The following is an 18,689-nucleotide window of genomic DNA, read 5'->3' as shown; positions in this document are numbered from 1 at the left end:
TTGAGCAAGCAGCTGTAATGTAATCCATAGGTTATTTTCAGGAGGCACGGCTCATTATCATGTTAAGTATGTACACTGCAATATTACATTTTGCTTGAATATTACACACAACATACAAAAATATTAACATTATTATTTACATAATGCATTAAGGGTTACTATCCCACTGGGGATGTCACACTGGGATTTGCATAGGCGTTTGCATAGAACTCACACACTTCTGTAAGCATAATTAAAGCTACAAAAGTGTCATTTGTCAAGCTTAATATGTGACAACAATTCAACAGAACAGTTGAACTGGAATTACATTTACTCTCATGGGTGACCAAAAATGACTTCCTGAAAGCCACGCCCCTACCAAGCCAAGCCTCCAGTCCGATGATCTGACCCGCTGGGTCATATCTCAATGACTGTATTTACACAGGCAGCCAATTCTGATCTTTTTTTCCAGTAACTGGTCTTTTGACCATTCACCTCAGATCTTTCCATCAAATCTTCTTCTTCTTCTTCATGTGGTTTTCCAGCAGACTAGACGCTTTGTTGTGCATTGCTACCTTTCACAGTTTGGAAAGTGCATTGCACATTTGTTCACAAAAAAAAAGGAAATTGCTCCGCCATCTAGCCCTATATCCCCAGCACTCCCCACCACCCTTTCCCACTACTTTGGCCCCAACAGGTTCTACGCCAGGCCGTCGGCCTGGGAGGCTGGAACCCCTTCTCTCAAAACCCCCTGTAGTTTTTCTGCACTAAAATCTCTGATACCCAAAAACATATCTGCTGCTACTACCAATTCAATCTTCTGGGATTTCCTTTCCATCTGTGCGGTACAATGAATGATCATAGTAATAAACGCCAAGAAGCCAACCTTACTAAAGCACAAACCATTTGGGTCACTCTGCACTGGCCTACTACTCACAGGGATCCTCTCAGGCTCCTTCATCCTTTGCCCACCATCCTCTACTTTCTTCACTGCCTCAGCATATGACACTTTCTGCACTTCCCCCACCCTAGACACTTCAATCTGTCTCACTTGGATAGGACATTTCTGATCCCCAGCAACATGGCTACTCCCACAATTGAAACACAACACTTTTCCCCCTCGAAACTACACACCCTTTTGTCCCATGCCCTCTGGCACACCTCATAATCTCCCTCCTACATACTGCTGCAACTTGACCATAAACTTGGCACTTAGTGGGGTTGGAAAACCAACGCTCTCACGGTAGGATTGAGACTGGATGAATGCAACAAGCATGTCTTTGTCACTAACAAATTCAGTCTTTGGTGATAACTCCACAATTCACTTGAAAGGCAAGGCACTCTGGGAAATATGAAAATAAACCTTTACACTAAGCAGTGTTAATTCAACGCTGTTCAGTGTCTATACGGGTCCACACTTTGTGTTCATTTAAAACTGGGGAATTTGCTGTGTATAAAACTGAGGGAACATGCAGACATGTGTACACATTTATCATACACTGTAATTGTGTATAATACAAAGACGTCAGTCTTGTCTTAGGGGAGTAAGCTGGTGGTCTGTTGATATCCCTCTAGTGGTGTGGGGGCTGTGCTTGGCAAAGTGGGTGGGGTTATATCCTGCCTGGTTGGCCCTGTCCGGGGGTATCGTCGGATGGGGCCACAGTGTCCCCTGGCCCACGGTTGTCTCAGCCTCCAGTATCTATGCTGCAATAGTCTATGTGCCGGGGGGCTAGGGTCAGTCTGTTATATCTGGTGTAATTCTCCTGTCTTATCTGGTGTCCTGTGTGAATTTAAGTATGCTCCCTCTAATTGTCTCTCCCCCTCTCTCTCTCTCCCTTCCCGGAGGACCTGAGCCCTAGGATCATGCCTCAGGACTACTTGGTCTGATGACTCCTGGCTATCCCCAGTCCACCTGGTCGTTTCAACTGTTTTGCCTGCGGCTAGGGAATCCTGATGTGTTCACCAGACGTGCTACCTTGTCCAGGACCTGCTGTTTCCGACTCTCTCTACTGCACCTGCTGTCTCAACCAAGCCAACTGACCTGTTACACCCTCTACAACCACTGTGATTATTATTATTATTTGACTCTGCTGGTTATCTATGAACACTTGAACATCTTGGCCATGTACTGTTATCATCTCTACCCGGCACAGCCAGAAGAGGACTGACCACCCCACAGAGTCTGGTTCCTCTCTAGGTTTCTTTCTAGGTTCCTACCTTTCTAGGGAGTTTGTGACATCTGCTGATGTAAAAATGGCTTTATAAATACATTTGATTAAATTAATTGATGCAGAATGATGATCAGTATATATCCTCTCTAGGGCAGGTGGCACCAAATCGTCCCACCTACGTAACAGCCAGTTGAATCCTGTGGCGCGATTTTCAAATACCTTAGAAATGCTATTACTTCAATTTCTCAAACATATGACTATTTTATAGCTATTTAAAGACAAGACACTCGTTAATCTAACCACACTGTCCGATTTCAAAAAGGCTTTACAACGAAAGCAAAACATTAGATTATGTCAGCAGAGTACCCAGCCAGAAATAATCAGACACCCATTTTTCAAGCTAGCATATAATGTCACAAAAACCCAGAAGACAGCTAAATGCAGCACTAACCTTTGATGATCTTCATCAGATGACACACCTAGGACATTATGTTATACAATACATGCATGTTTTGTTTAATCAAGTTCATATTTATATCAAAAACTAGCTTTTTACATTAGCATGTGACGTTCAGAACTAGCATACCCCCCGCAAACTTCCGATTAATTTACTAACAATTTACTAAATTACTCACGATAAACGTTCACAAAAAGCATAACAATTATTTTAAGAATTATAGATACAGAACTCCTCTATGCACTCGATATGTCCGATTTTAAAATAGCTTTTCGGTGAAAGCACATTTTGCAATATTCTAAGTAGATAGCCCGGCATCACAGGGCTAGCTATTTAGACACCCACCAAGTTTAGCCTTCACCAAAGTCAGATTTACTATTAGAAAAGTTTGATTACCTTTCCTGTTCTTCGTCAGAATGCACTCCCAGGACTTCTACTTCAATAACAAATGTAGGTTTGGTCCAAAATAATCCATAGTTATGTTCCATCAGCGGCGTTTTGTTCGTGCGTTCAAGAAACTATCCCAATGGTAAATAACGGTCACGCGCACGGCACATTTCGTGACAAAAGATTTCTAAATATTTCATTACCGTACTTCGAAGCATGTCAACCGCTGTTTAAAATCAATTTTTATGCAATTTTTCTCGTAAAAAAGCGATAATATTCCGACCGGGAATCTGCAATTAGGTAAACAGCCGAAAGAAAATACAGCACGGGGTCGAATCGGGCATGCGCCTAATTCCTTTGTCCTCTTATCCGCCACTTGGCAAACGCCTTAATGTGTTTCAGCCTGGGGCTGCCTCGTCATCGTTCAACTTTTTCCCGGGCTCTGAGAGCCTATGGAAGCCGTAGGAAGTGTCACGTTACAGCTAAGATCCCCACTCTTCAATAAACAGAGACAAGAAGAACGACTCCTTGTCAGACAGGCCACTTCCTGCATGAAACCTTCTCAGGTTTTGGCCTGCCATATGAGTTCTGTTATACTCACAGACACCATTCAAACAGTTTTAGAAACTTTAGGGTGTTTTCTATACAAAGCCAATAATTATATGCATATTCTAGTTACTAGGCAGGAGTAGTAACCAGATTAAATCGGGTACGTTTTTTATCCGGCCGTGTAAATACTGCCCCCTAGCCCTAACAGGATATTCAGTAAACATGTATTATAAAAGTTACATGTCTAATATAATTTCAAGCATTATGATGTTAGGAAAACACACCACAGTGGAAAAAAAGAGCATTCTATGAAATGGATCATCCTGAAAAGTTTGGCTTGAATAATATGAAAATGTCACTCTTAGTGTGCATTCATTCTTGCACACTAAAGGGAGCACCTGGTCTTTGAAAATATTGAATTTGTCATTAAATGTGGATGTTGCTGTCACACTAACCCAAGGTCAAAATCTCATCTTAAACATGGTATGTGAAAATATTAGGCAACTCTCTGTGGTGTTTTAAAAAAAATCAAATTACAGGTGAGAGGTGCTACCCTGCTGCCAAAGCACTTATCAGAGGATGGCAGAACATTACCCAAGGTGACACATAGACATATGAGACACATAGCCATACACCACATGTGGGAGCAGGGAAACTTAGTCTTGTTACTAACCGCTTTGATAGTTAATCATTTCAATTCAATTAGAGGAAATAGTACTTTATTGTAAACTGTAATACTGTAGCCTATATGAAAGAGTTCACACAAGGCGCATGTCTTTCAGTGGTTACCTCCCAATGCAATTAAAAAAATTGTTATAACAAGAGATGCTTACTCTTCTCACTTACAGTTTTGATAGTTAAACTCTAAGTCTAAAAGATCCTAGAAATGTTCCATATGCACAAAAAACGTATTTCTCCCAAATATTGTCCACAATTTTGTTTATACCCCTGTTAGTGAGCATTTCTCTTTTGCCAAGATAATTCATCCACTTGACAGGTGTGGCATATCAAGAAACTGATTAAACATCATGATCATTACACAGGTGCACCTTTTGCTGGGGACAATAAAAGGCCACTCTAAAATGTGCAGATTTGTCACACAACACAATGCCACAGATATCTCAAGTTTTGTCGCAAGTATCTGTACACAATTCCTGGAAGCTGAAAATGTCCCAGTTCTTCCATGGCCTGTATAGTCACCAGATATTTCACCCATTTAGCATGTTTGGGATGCTCTGGATCGACCTGTACGATAGCATGTTTCAGTTCCCGCCAATATCCAGCAACTTCGCACAGCCATTGAAGAGTAGTGGGACAACATTCCACAGGCTACAATCAACAGCCTGATGAACTCTATGCGAAGGAGATGTGTCGCGCTGCATGAGGCAAACGGTGGTCACACCAGATACTGACAGTTTTTTTGATCTAGGCCCCTACTTTTTTTTTAAGGTATCTGTGACCAACAGATGCATATCTGTATTCCCAGTCATGTGAAATCCATAGATTAGGGCCTCATTTATTTATTTAAATTGACTGATTATCTTATATGAACTGTAACTCAGTAAAGTCTTTGAAATTGTTACATGTTGTATTTATATTTTTTTTAGAGTATAGATCGGGGCACATGTGCGTCAATAGACTTTATAACCTAAAATAGTATGAATTTGCATTCAGTTAGATAAAATATAACTTTATTGTATACTGTAATACTGTAGCCTAAATGAAAGCGTTTACACAAGGTGCATGACATTCAGTGGTTCCTTACCAATGTGATGAATTTTTTTTTAAGAGAAAACATAAGATATCATTCAGTGGAATACAATGAGCAAGGTAAACACAAAATAGTGAGATTGAGCACCCAGAATACATCCATCAACCACATTTGAACTAGATCTGATAGGTGATGAATATTCCTCTCTGTTCAGGAAGCCTTCAATGGAACATTTTACGAGTTGTGTTCTCCACAAAAACTTCAAACTGGGACTAGGCTAATTTTAGGAACAAATACCTAAAACAAACGCTGGTGCACATTTTCCAAAACCTCTACAAGCACAGCATTACCAAAAAATGTGGAAGAGAGCCAGTCATCTCTCCGATCTGAACCATTCAGGATTCTGCATGCTGATCAATATTCATGACTGCATGCCGAGGTGAGTTTGGGGTTGTTGATTATTCATTGACTTTCTGATGTCTGGGAAGTTCACAACCTGCACACACAGCAACCATTTATTGTATCTAGAATGAGGGGAAAGGCACCCATAATTGGTTATTCCTAGTTTGGAAATAGATTACAAATGACCAATAGTAATGGCAGTTTCAGTTGCACCTATTGTAACTACATTGACATTTATTTGGGGAAAATTTAAAAACCAATACCTTAGAACGTTCTATAGACATTGTCAACAAAAACAAAATAGCCTTCAATTACTACTATTATTGCACTTCACAACAAATGTTTTTTGAATAATGATGTGAAACACAAGGTGGCGTATATGTCTTGTTTTCAGACGTTGATTGTAGGACATTTTATCATACTTCATACGGTACTTCCTGGTTTTAAGTACAATATCATATATTATATACAGTACATATTACCTCAACTCACCTGTACCCCTGCACATTGACTCAGTACCGGTACCTCCTGTAGCCTCATTATTGTTATTTTATTACTCCTTTTTGTCTGTAATTTATTTTTTTAGTTTATTTAGTAAATTATTTCTCAACTCTTATTTTTCTTAAAACTGCATTGTTGGTCAAGGGCTTGTAAGTAAGCATTTCAAAGTTGTATTTGGCTCATGTGACAAATACAATTTGATTTGATTTAAATTGTACAGTATTATACTGTGTCATACACAGTACTTGCTTTGAAATCGTATTTATATTGCAGTAAGTGTACTGTAATATGAAATACATTTTACTTATCACTGAGCTGCCTGTAAGCTACTGTCAAATTCATACTAACCCCTTCACAGTGTGGCTATTGCCTACCTGTTCAATCCTGAGCAGTAATGGATTTTATGAGACTTCACTTTAAAGCTACACTGTAAACCGGGCATGTAGCCTACCAGGGTGGACCCCCAATAAAACAAACAATGGATCGATGGGATCCCATGCCATTTTATTTGTGATGATTTCAAGGACATAACACTGAACTAATGACATTCCATGAGAGCAACTTTACTTTTTAACATGATTTGCAGGCACCTACCATTGCAGTTAATTATTCCAAAATTCACTTATTCTCAACAACTTATTAAACCACCATTTTCTACACAAAATCAGAAAGTTATCAATGTCTTGGCTGAACATAGCCAACACAAAGTGTGGTGAATTCAACAAATAGGCTACTACAACGCTGATGCTGCTTAGAAGATAAGGACCGCACAATACTCACAAGGTAGGAGATGTGCCTGTCGAACGGTAGGAGGTCCCCCATGATCAGAATACGTAGAGCAGCCCGCAACACAGAGCAAAGTTTGTGGAGTTAAATTTCAGAAGAGTTTGCTTCGTTTTACTTTTAGATAGATTTTTGTTTAACTCTCAATTGCGTGTCTCCTGTGGTGAAGCTGAGGTCCTTGAATAATGAATCATAAGGAAGCCTGATGATGATTATGGGGGCAGCTAGAGGTGCTCTGTCTCTCTCTCTTTATCTCGCTCTCTCTCTCTCGCTCTGAAAGTTGAACAACTCCGCGGTTAATGAGGCAGTAATAAACACTGTCAAAATTCACAGAAGAGAGTCATACATTTATGTTTAAATGCATCTGAAGCATGCCATTCTTCACCATACATATTTTCTAATCAAAATGGATCAACTTGTCCCACTGTGATAAAAAAATATTTACTAGAGACCATACCTCAACATCATTCAATCATTTATTTAAATTCCACTATCAATGTGTTGCCAGTGAAATCTATTCGCGTAAATAATTGTCAATGCAGATATTTGGTAAGAGGAAGTTTTGATGGGAGGAATGCGACTGTCCTGCAATAAAACATGTTGTTGCAGTATGAGCACAACTGTGTCCCAGACCAGATGTGAGACATCAGGACACATGCAGATAAATGTATACACCAGATGTGATGTAGTATCCTACAGTAGCCTAATCAAATGATGTGCTATGCAAAAGAAACCGCTACGACCCTGCTAAACATGTATTACACTTTGCAATATGCTGTAGTTGTATTAACCTGGTTCTCATGCTTGAAAATGTATTCAATCTAAATGAGATCCAGTCAACATCTTACAAAATTGTTCCATTAGCCTATGAGGCATACTCACAAAGGGTAAACGAAGGTCTCTATTGCCTGAGAATGTGGAGTGACTATTCCTTATGGAGAAGATGAATGGACATGATTGTTATTACTTTGACATGCTGACATCTTCAGCAGCTTTTACTAAAGCAAATATGGCTATGGCCAAAATATATCATCACTGTATTTTTCACATTTTTGACGGTATGACGGTATTTGACGGTGTTTATGTTTTTTAATAATAAAGGTTCAAGATTTGCTTTATGAGTAGTGTGTGACCCTTGGGTGGCAACACATACACGCTAAGTGATATCAATGGGTCTCTCTCTATTCTGATTGTTTTATACTGTTCAATTAAACTTCAACCAAAAATAATTTTCGGCATTTTCACTACTTTATGCACTTCCTGCAGTCATTTGAGATCATTTCCACACTGCCACGTAGAGCTGCATGATATGGGCAACAAAATCTAGGCCTTATTTTTAACCAAATATTTGCTTTTGCGATTTGACTTGCGATTTAGATCAAAACACTTGTGTGAACTGTTGGAATCATGGAAAAATAATGATTATTCTAATTCTATAGTTAGAAGATAATAGTGGGCACTTTGAATAAAGTGTTCTTTGACATGACAACAAATGAAAATGCCAGGGAGGAGTTATTGTGACGGGTTGGAAACAAAGTGTTGATCAGTGTTTCCTAGGGGACCCTATAATCTTTGGCTACATTAAATGATCTCTTAGCTACTTCATGTAGCTAACATATTCATATTCACCTATTCCTCTTTGATTTAGAAGATACTGTTGCACAAACAACATAGTGATTTAGGCCTAGACCATCACTGCTATCAGGCTGTATAGCTAGCAAAATTTGCTCTGACTCAGTACATTTATTAGATAGCTAGTTAACCAGCTAACTAGCGATTAACATTAGCGGCTAACACAACTTAGCCAGAACCTGCTAAGAAAATGCAAAATAGCTGTTTGCAGATGTAAGAAACACAAACTGATGGAAGCAGCATTGTAGTCATCAACATTGTTGCATGTGCTGCATTGACCATGCAGACTAAATGCGAGTGTCTCGTGGTCGAGCTAGAACAAATGGGCTCCTTGAGTTACAGGAGGTGGGGCTAGGTCTGTGTGAAAAGTATCATGGCGAGAGAGAGAGCGAGAGAGAGAGAGAGAGAGAGAGAGAGAGAGAGAGAGAGAGCGGAAAGTGACGATCCTTGAATATACAAGGTCTGAGGTCATCTGCCTTTGGCCAAAAGAGCAGGAACCTGGACTTCATCAAAGAAATTAGAAATACAGAAATCCTACAAGAAACATGGTATAAAGGAGAGAGACCCACTGGTTACCCTCTAGGTTACAGAGAGCTGGTAGTCCCATCCACCAAACTACCAGGTGTGAAACAGGGAAGAGACTCAGGGGGTATGCTAATTTAATATAGAGCAGACCTAACCCACTATTAAATTAGTCAAAACAGGAACATTTTACATCTTGCTAGAAATGAATAAGGAAATTATCTCAAAAGAGAAAAATGTCCTTATGTGTGCTACCGATAAGCCTCCAATAGAATCCCCATATTTTAACGATGACAGCTTCTTCATCCTAGAGGGAGAGATCAATAATTTCCAGGCTCAGGACATGTACTGGTCTGTGGCAACCTAAATGCCAGAACTGGAAAAGAACCGACACCCTCAGCAAACAGGGGGACAAACACCTACCTGGAGGTGACAGCATTCCCTCCCCCATATGGCCCCCTAGACACAACTACGAAAACATAACCAACAAAAAGGGGTCACAACTCCTGCAGCTCTGTCAGATGCTGGGTATGTACATAGTCAATGATAGGCTTTGAGGGGACTCCTATGGTAGGTACACCTATAGCTCATCTCTTGGCAGTAGTATTGTAGACTACTTTATCACTGACCTCAACCCAGAGTCTCTTAGCACGTTCACAGTCAGTCAAATGACAACGCTATCAGATCAATCAAAGGAAATGAATAATATTAATATATGCTATAAATGGAAGGAAAATAGTGTGGAAATCTACCAAAAGGCAACAACAAATTCATTCCCTTTAGACAATTTCCATGGCAAAATGTTTCACTGTAATTGTGAAGGTGTAAACTTGGCAGTAGAAAACCTAAACACTATATTCGACCTCTCAGCTTCCCTTTCAAATCTAAAAATGTCAAGCAGACAACCTTTGAAAATGAACAACAAAGACAACTAGTTTGATGAAGAATGCAAAAACCTAAGAAAGAAATTGAGAAACCTATCCAACCAAAAACATAGACACCCAGAAAACCTGAGCCTATGCCTTCACTATGGTGAATCACTCAAACAATACAGAAATACACTACGGGAAAAAAAGGAACAGCACATCAGAAATCAGCTCAATGTAATTGAAGAATCCATAGAATCTAACCACTTCTGGGAAAATTGGAAAACTCTAAACAAACAACCACACGAAGAGTTATCTATCCAAAAAGGAGATGTATGGATAAATCACTTCTCCAATCTTTTTGGCTCTATAACAAAGAACAAACAGCAAAAACATATACATGATCAAATACAAATCTTAGAATCAACTATTAAAGCCTACCAGAACCCACTGGATTCTCCAATCACATTGAATGAACTACAGGACAAAATACAAACCCTTCAACACGAAAAGGCCTGTGGGTTTGATGGTATCCTAAATGAAATATACAGACCACCAATTTCAATTGGCTATACTTAAACTCTTAAACATAATCCTCAGCACTGACATCTTCACCAATATTTGGAACAAAGGACTGATCACCCCAATCCGCAAAAGTGGAGACAAATTTGACCCCAATAACTACCGGGGGATATGCGTCAACAGCAACCTTGGGAAAATCCTCTGCATTATCATTAACAGCAGACTCGTACATTTCCTCAGCGAAAACAATGTACTGAGCAAATGTCAAATTGGCTTTTTACCAAATGACCGTACAACAGATCACGTATTCACCCTGCACACCCTAATTGACAAAGAAACAAACCAAAACAAAGGCAAAGTCTTCTCATGCTTTGTTGATTTCAAAAAAGCTTTTGAATCAATTTGGCATGAGGGTCTGCTATACAAATTGACGGAAAGTGGTTTTGGGGGAAAAACATACAACATTATAAAATCCATGTACACAAACAACAAGTGTGCAGTTAAAATTGGCAAAAAACACACACATTTCTTTCCAAAGGGCCAGGAGGTGGGACAGGGATGCACCTTAAGCCCCCTCTTCAACATATATATCAATGAATTGGCGAGGGGTGTACCTGTAACAGTGTATACAAGAACCGGAGCACATGACTTGACAAGTTGTTTACCGTTTTTGACAAATCGCAAAGCAAGACAAGTGTTACCACCTCACAGATCATCACCCCAAATACAAGCCCACTGCCTAGCCTAACCATAGCGCAAAACCTAAACAGGTATGAAACGAGGGGGTTTAGGGGGGTTTGTGCGGGGGTTCATTTAATTTGTGTTGGGTTTTTAAGTCCATGGGGGGTAGAAATGGGGGAAGGTATCATGGGGGGATATGATGCAGGAATTATTACTATGATGGGGGATTTATCAATAAATGGGGGGCAAACACAGGAGAAGTTTATAAGCTAAATAAAAATAAACCACCTGGAAAGAGTCTGAGCTGGCAACCCTGAGGTACCATAGTTACAATCTGATGCCACGTTCAAAACAACTGGGAACTCTCCGACTTCAGTGCGTTCAAGACAACTGGGAGCTCAGTAAAAAATGAGCTCCAACTGGGAATTCGGAATTCCAACTCGAGACAAGTTTGTCCGAACGTGTTAGAAAATCATTTGAAATTGACAAGTTGAAACATAGCCTATAGATAATTATCAGACAGCGTGCCTTGGTTTGAGGGCGTAACAATCACATTATGGAACAGTGATGCATTCTGACATCACGCGCATAAAAAAAACTCACGCTTAGGTGACCGTTAGAGATATTTGGAACTCAAGTGTAAAAAGGTTAAGATCACTAATATCCCGGCCTAATGGAATGGCAGCACGAGGTGATTTCATTTATTTTGGAATAGTTCCTGATAATGTTAAATAAAAAATGTGGGTTATTGAGCCAACGATGATGGGTGCTGCACACTTAAGCAGAACAGTATCCAATTGGTCGGCCCCTGTGGATTTCTTGTTGTCTATTGCTAGCAAAGCATCCAGGACTTCTTTTTCTGTAAATAGTCTAAAAGAAAAAATGTGACTATAATTTCTCTGATCATTCAGCAAGTTTCCCCAATCAGCATCTAGACCAATATCATTGTGAAGTTCTTTCAAAGAGATACCCCCGCTGGGAAAAAAAATGGTGAATTAATGCATCAATGATGGCATTTTTTTCCATAATGAGGCCAGTGTCTGAATTAATTTGTTGTGTCAGAGGAGGAAGTAGAACCCTTCGGGGATTTGACAGTTTCCATAATTTAGCCCGGGTTCCCATTACAATCCGAAAGAGTGGTTACATAATAATCAGATGTAACTTTTCTGATTTGTCTTACACAATGATTCCTCAGTTGCTTAAAAGCTTGCCAGTCTGAGCCTAAGCCTGTGTTCCTGCCCTTGACCCATCTCATCTCTTTTATGAATGACTTCTGATAATTCCAGAGTGTACCAGGCATTCAATCTACATTTAATCCCTCATTTTTTGAAGGGAGCATGATTATCCACAATAGTATTGAAGACAACTACAAAAAGGCTCAAAGCTAAATCTGTCACGCCTGCTCCCGCTCTCCCTCTCTGGCGCTCAAGTGGGCAAGGCTTCTCTTCATTACGCACACCTTTCACCATCATTATGCGCAGCTGCGCAATATTGGACTCACCTGGACTCCATTACCTTGTTGATTACCCCCTCTATAACTGTCTGCTCCCCTGTTTGTTCCCTGTGTCAGCATTAATGTCGTTATGTGTTCATGGCCAGACGCTGTCCTGTTCCATGTCAGTTGCTATTAAATGTTCACTCCCTGTACCTGCTTCTCGTCTCTACCAGCGTCAATCCTTACAAAATCAGGTTCAGAAATAGCTAAAATACAATCAAGGTCACTAAAACAAAGCATGTAAAAAAGCCAGTTCACTGAAGTTTTTAAAGTTCCTCTTAGTGATGACACAAGGTTTAGATTTTTGTATTCTCACATCTCTAACACAGACAACTGGGAAAGGGTCACTAATGTCTTGGGCGAAAACACCAGTAGAAATATACTGTTGTGGTGTATTCGTTAAAATAAGATCAATTAGAGCTGACTTTGAAAGACTTTTAGGGTTGAGCTGTGTAGTCTTAGTCACCAGCTGGGTTAGGTTTAGATCATTAGATGTCTTTTAGATTGTCTGAAGCCTGTATTTCCAAATCATAATTTAGGTCACCCAGGATAATAACTTCTGATTAAGAAAAAAGAAGACAACAAACTAGTTAACCCCTCAAGTGCACAAAGGTTAGCTGAGGGAGGATGGTAGACCCCTGTAACAGGTATGGGATGCATGTTTCCCCAGACAAAGGCTTAAATATAGTAGCTTATAGAAATTGTCAGGGGAAATTCATTTCAGTAAAGAGAAAGAAAAAAACTTTTTTTTAAATAAAAATGGCCGCTCTAAATTATGACAAGCAATATTCATTGGAAAACTCTTGTCCCCATGACACGTCATTTAATTGAAGATGTCATTAATTCTTTATGAGATGAGACAAATGCTCTACTAATGAAAACACAAAATGTTTAGATTTTGTTTGGCAGATTATCGTCTGTGTTACTGTAATGTGTGGTCAATGTCTCCCTCTTGTGGACTCTCTCATTCTGACTCAGCAGATGGAAATACAGAGAAATTCTTCTACGCAATGAATATAAATGTCTTCTAAGCATTTAATTAAAGAAATGAAATACAACTTTCAGACGTGTTTTGATGTGACTAATTAATTAAATACAAAGGCTAGATTAATATATTTCTTTATAAGAGATGAAAATAACTCATATAACTTATTTCAGAATTTTGTATTGCAAAGGGTCAGGTTAGTTCAGGACATGAGATGGCGAAAGAAAGAAACAGGAATTCTCGAAACTGTAACTCATTTAAGGTTCTGATGCCCAAAGCCATCAAATCAAATAATATTTGTAAACAGAACTAAATCAACTCTAGTTTAGAAAGGGTAGTCCCTCAGAAGCAACAACGAGTCACAACTTCCTCTCTATATCTTATTATGTATGTTCATTTGAGCTTCGCTGCCTCATGTGTCTCTAATCTAATCTCCTTCTCTATTGAGAGATCATCTTGTTTATCTTAAGACAGGGGTGAATAAGAGTGAGGTGATTATTAGGTTTAATGAGACCTCAGACCAGACACAGCCAGCCCAAGCTAATACATTGTGATGAGCTACTGAGCGCAACACACTCATCTGAAGCAACAACAGCAGGATCCCCATTGAGGATTCACTCCCTGATCGTGACTGATGAGTGTTCCTTCTCCTCCGTCACGTTTGCATTTCCTCAAGAAGCAGCCGCCGTGCCGTCTATATTTAGAAAAGGTTTTCTCGCCAAATAACAACATCAATGTTCTGTGGCGAGCTGTCTCACTCAGCCCATTTACACTGAACTGTAGGATCTTCATTTGATCACCTTGTTGCAGGGGAACTGCAGGACATTTAAAACATGTAGTGTATTTGAGGTTTAAAAAGGCTTCTGAAGTTTGTAATTTCCACTTACAAATGTAAGATTTGATTTTCCCTTACGAAAAATGTATCAACCACAACAACAAAAAATTCAATTCATTTTAATACACATAATACTTCACATTTCCTGTTGCTGCAGGATTATTTTCCTGCTGTAGCAACCTGGCTCAAATTAAGGTCCTACATCTGCTGGTATAGATCCTTTCCATACTGTTTTCTCTCTCTAAGAAAGGCAGTTATGAGGCCAGTAATAATGTGAGGAGAAGTGAGAATGTTTTGTTGAGTAAGTTAGCATCCAAATAATGAAATAGTAATCATGTGTCAAATCACTGTGCTAGGTTGGTATTGGCAATTCTGTGCTTTTTGAAGAGATTGTAATGCCATAGCAACCTCGTCCACACGGTAATTCCTACCACATAGAGCTAACTGGAGGATGAGACTATTGCAATAGTGATCCTAAAATGAATACATTTGTGGATAGTATAATGATCATAGGCTTAATCATCTAAACACGTGAGATTTTTTGTAGTGTATTGGGACATTAAATGCATTTTAATTCAATTGTTACTTAATTTCAGTGTACCACCATGCAAAATTACATAGGTATCTCCCCCTTTGGATTCCATGGGGTTCATCAATGATTGAACCAGCTTGTTGATTATTTGCGTTCTACACTCTGGGCTCTATTTTCAGGTTGCGTTAAGCAAGAGCAATTGTCAAACGCATTCTCGTTTGCAATTTTGACCTGTTAAAGCCAGAGCTCTTCTATTTTCAAACCCTAATGCCAGGATTGGTAATTTGTCTGTACTAGAACAGTCTGCAGCACTCTGCCTCACCCTACTAGAATCTGAAGTCAAATGTCTACTGTTTGCTGATGATCTGGTACTTCTGTCCCTAACCAAGAATGGCCTATAGCAGCACCGATATCTTCTGTACAGATTCTGTCAATCCTGTGCCCTGACAGTAAATTTCAGTAAGACAAAAATAATGGTGTTCCAAAAAAGGTCCAGTTGCCAGGACCACAAATACAAATTCCATCTAGACACCATTGCCCTAGAGCACAGAAAAACTATACATACTTCGGCATAAACATCAGCACAACAGGTAACTTCCACAAAGCTGTGAATGATCTTAGAGACAAGGCAAGAAGGGCCTTCTCTGCAATCAAAAGGAACATATCAATTAGGATCTGGCAAAAAAATACTTGAATCAGTTATAGAACCCATTGCCTTTTATGGTTGTGAGGTCTGGGGTCCACTCACCAATGAAGAATTCACAAAATGGGACAAACACCAAATTGAGACTGCATGCAGAATTCTGCAAAACTATCCTCAGTGTACAACATAAAACACCAAATAATGCATGCAGAGCAGAATTAGGTGGATACCCGCTAATTATCAAAATCCAGAAAACAGCCATTGAATTCTACAACCACCTTAGAGGAAGCGATTCCCAAACCTTCCATAACAAAGCCATCACCTACAGAGAATTGAACCTGGAGAAGAGATCCCTATGCAAGCTGGTCCTGGGACTCTGTTCAAAAACACAAACACACCCCACAGAGCCCCAGGACAGCAACACAATTAGACCCAACCAAATCCCGAGAAAACAAAAATATAATTACTTGACACATTGGAAAGAGTTTACAAAAAACCTGAGCAAACTAGAATGCTATTTGGCCCTAAACAGAAAGTACACAGTGGTAGAATACCTGACCACTGTGACTGACCCAAAATTTAGGAAATCTTTGACTACGTACAGACTCATTGAGCATAGCCTTGCTATTGAGAAAGGCCGCCCAGCCCTAAAAACAACAAACTGCAGTATGATATAAGGTAGAGGCTAAACCTTGACCCACACTGTTTTTTCACAACAAATCTAAACTATAACCCTCAACTTTCGACCACATTTTTGGGATTAAGCTCTAGTTTTAAGTCATGAGGACACAATACTTCTCCAAGGTAGATAAAACATTTGTGTTTTCCGTTGAATATTAGCTTGTTTTACTCTGTTGTATTTGACATTGTTTTTCTATAACATTATTAGAATTTCATCAAATTAATTTTTTATTATACACTGTCTTATGTCATTAGAATTAACCCATTATCAAGCCCAAATAACATTTGGCTCAGGAGTTCAAAATTACTTTTTTATCTATTATCTGACTAGGAAGAGAGTTGTTTAAATCATACAAATTTAGGGCCTCCCGAGTGGCGCAGCGGTCTAAGGCACTACACCACTGTGCTCGAGGCATCACTACAGACCCGGGTTCGATCCCAGGCTGTATCACAACCGGCCGTGACTGGGAGACCCATGAGGCGGCGCACAATAGGCCCAGCATCATACGGGTTAGGGGAGGGTTTGGCTGGCTGGGATTTCCTTGTCCCATTGTGCTCTAGCAACTCCTTGTGGTTGGCAGGGCATCTGCCAGCTGACTTCGGTTGCCAGCTGGACAGTGTTTCCTCCGACACATTGGTGCAGCTAGCTTCTGGGTTACGCGAGCAGTGTGTCAAATAGCAGTGCGGCTTGTCAGGGTCGTGTTTCGGAGGATGCATGGCTCTCGAACTTCACCTCTCTTGAGTCCATAGGAGAGTTGCAGCAATGGGATAAGACTGTAACTACCATTTGGATATCATGAAAAACAGGGGGTAAAAGTACAACAAAAACACGTACACATTTGGAAAGCTATCTAACACAGGAGAAGTTTATAAGCTAAGTAAAAATAAACCACCTGGAAAGAGTCTGAGCTGGTACCATAGTTACAATCTGATGCCGCGTTCAAAACAACTGGGAACTCTCCGACGTCAGTGCGTTCAAGACAACTGGGAGCTCAGAAAAAAATGAGCTCCAACTGGGAATTCGGAATTCCAACTCGAGAACTCGGGCCACCTTCTAGAGCTCTGACTTTCCGACCTGAAGACCACTGACGTCATGATTTTATCTCATATTTTCAAAGTTCCCAGTTGTCTTGAGAGCTTGAACTATCCCTTTTTATAACATCTTTGGTCTGACAAAGATGGGGTCTGACAAACGCTTACGTGACAACCAGAATGCATTGTATGATGTCAACAAACATGGCGCCACACTTAGCTGGCAAATAGCTGAACATTAGTTAATCATAATCAGTACAACCTCCAAAACAAGTATTTTACACACATCATATGTGTCCATTACAATCTATGCAAGAATCGGAATGCATACTTGAAAATGTGAATAAAACAGTAAATACATTATTCTCCATACATACATACATACATACATACATACATACATACATACATACATACATACATACATACATACATACATACATACATACATACATACAGTATGCTACAGTAGAAACGACAACAGGATATACAGAAAATAAGGCACTTACTTTGAAGGGAACGCACACATGTCCAAAGTTATTATTTGTAAGGAAAACAACAATGTAGGCAATGTGAGCCAAGCCAGAAAATGTGCTAGGGGGGAAAGTTTGTGCAAGGCCTGTTTTGACTTGAGATGCACAATGTCATCATACCTGATCTGGCGAAACACTGGGGAAGTGCTTGGGCTCTCCTTGAATAGACAAGTTTGTCCGACTCAGTAAAGCCTCAAAGATAAACGTCCGCAACAGTGAAATGGGCTACTTCTTATGTGAATTAATGAGGAGGCGGAACACACCTCAATTCAAACTGTTAGAAAATAAAACGTGTAAGAAAATCATTTGAAATTGACAAGTTGAAACATAGCCTATAGATAATTATCAGACAGCGTGCCTTGGTTTGAGGGCAGCACAGGTTAACTGTCCTGTTGCGTAACAATCACATTTTAGAACAGTGAGTGCATTCTGACATCACACGCATAAAAAAAACTCACGCTTGGGCGACCGTTAGAGATATTTGGAACTCAAGTGTGAAAAGGTTAAGATCACTAATATCCCGGCCTAATGGAATGGCAGCACAAGAAGTGATTTCAATTATTTTGGAATATTTCCTGATAATGTTAAATAAAAAATGTGGGTTATTGAGCCAACGATGATGGGTGTTGCACACTTAAGCAGAACAGTATCCAATTGGTCGGCCCCTGTGGATTTCTTGTTGTCTATTGCTAGCAAAGCATCCAGGACTTCTTTTTCTGTAAATAGTCTAAAAGAAAACATTTGACTCTAATTTCTCTGATCATTCAGCAAGTTTCCCCTATCAGCATCT

General features: G+C 39.7%; 1 protein-coding gene across 4 annotated transcripts in view; it reads right to left on the bottom strand.

Moving 5' to 3' along the window:
• Positions 1–18,689, bottom strand: part of LOC115155962 (rho GTPase-activating protein 6) — a 74,871-nt gene that overhangs the window by 30,668 nt on the left and 25,514 nt on the right. The window contains exon 1 of one of the 4 annotated variants that reach the window (XM_029703098.1): positions 6,938–7,466. The exons of the other annotated variants lie outside the window; for them this stretch is intronic. Within the exon in view, the coding sequence (XP_029558958.1) occupies positions 6,938–6,979 (42 nt within the window). The 5' untranslated portion in view covers positions 6,980–7,466. Of the gene's footprint in view, positions 1–6,937; positions 7,467–18,689 lie in introns of those variants that run through there. 4 annotated transcript variants of the gene reach the window in all.

Source organism: Salmo trutta, chromosome 20 (assembly GCF_901001165.1).
Source record: "Salmo trutta chromosome 20, fSalTru1.1, whole genome shotgun sequence".
Lineage (NCBI taxonomy): Eukaryota > Metazoa > Chordata > Actinopteri > Salmoniformes > Salmonidae > Salmo > Salmo trutta.
Note: the sequence above shows the minus strand (reverse complement) of the source record. Positions and strands in the feature narration are given on the sequence as shown.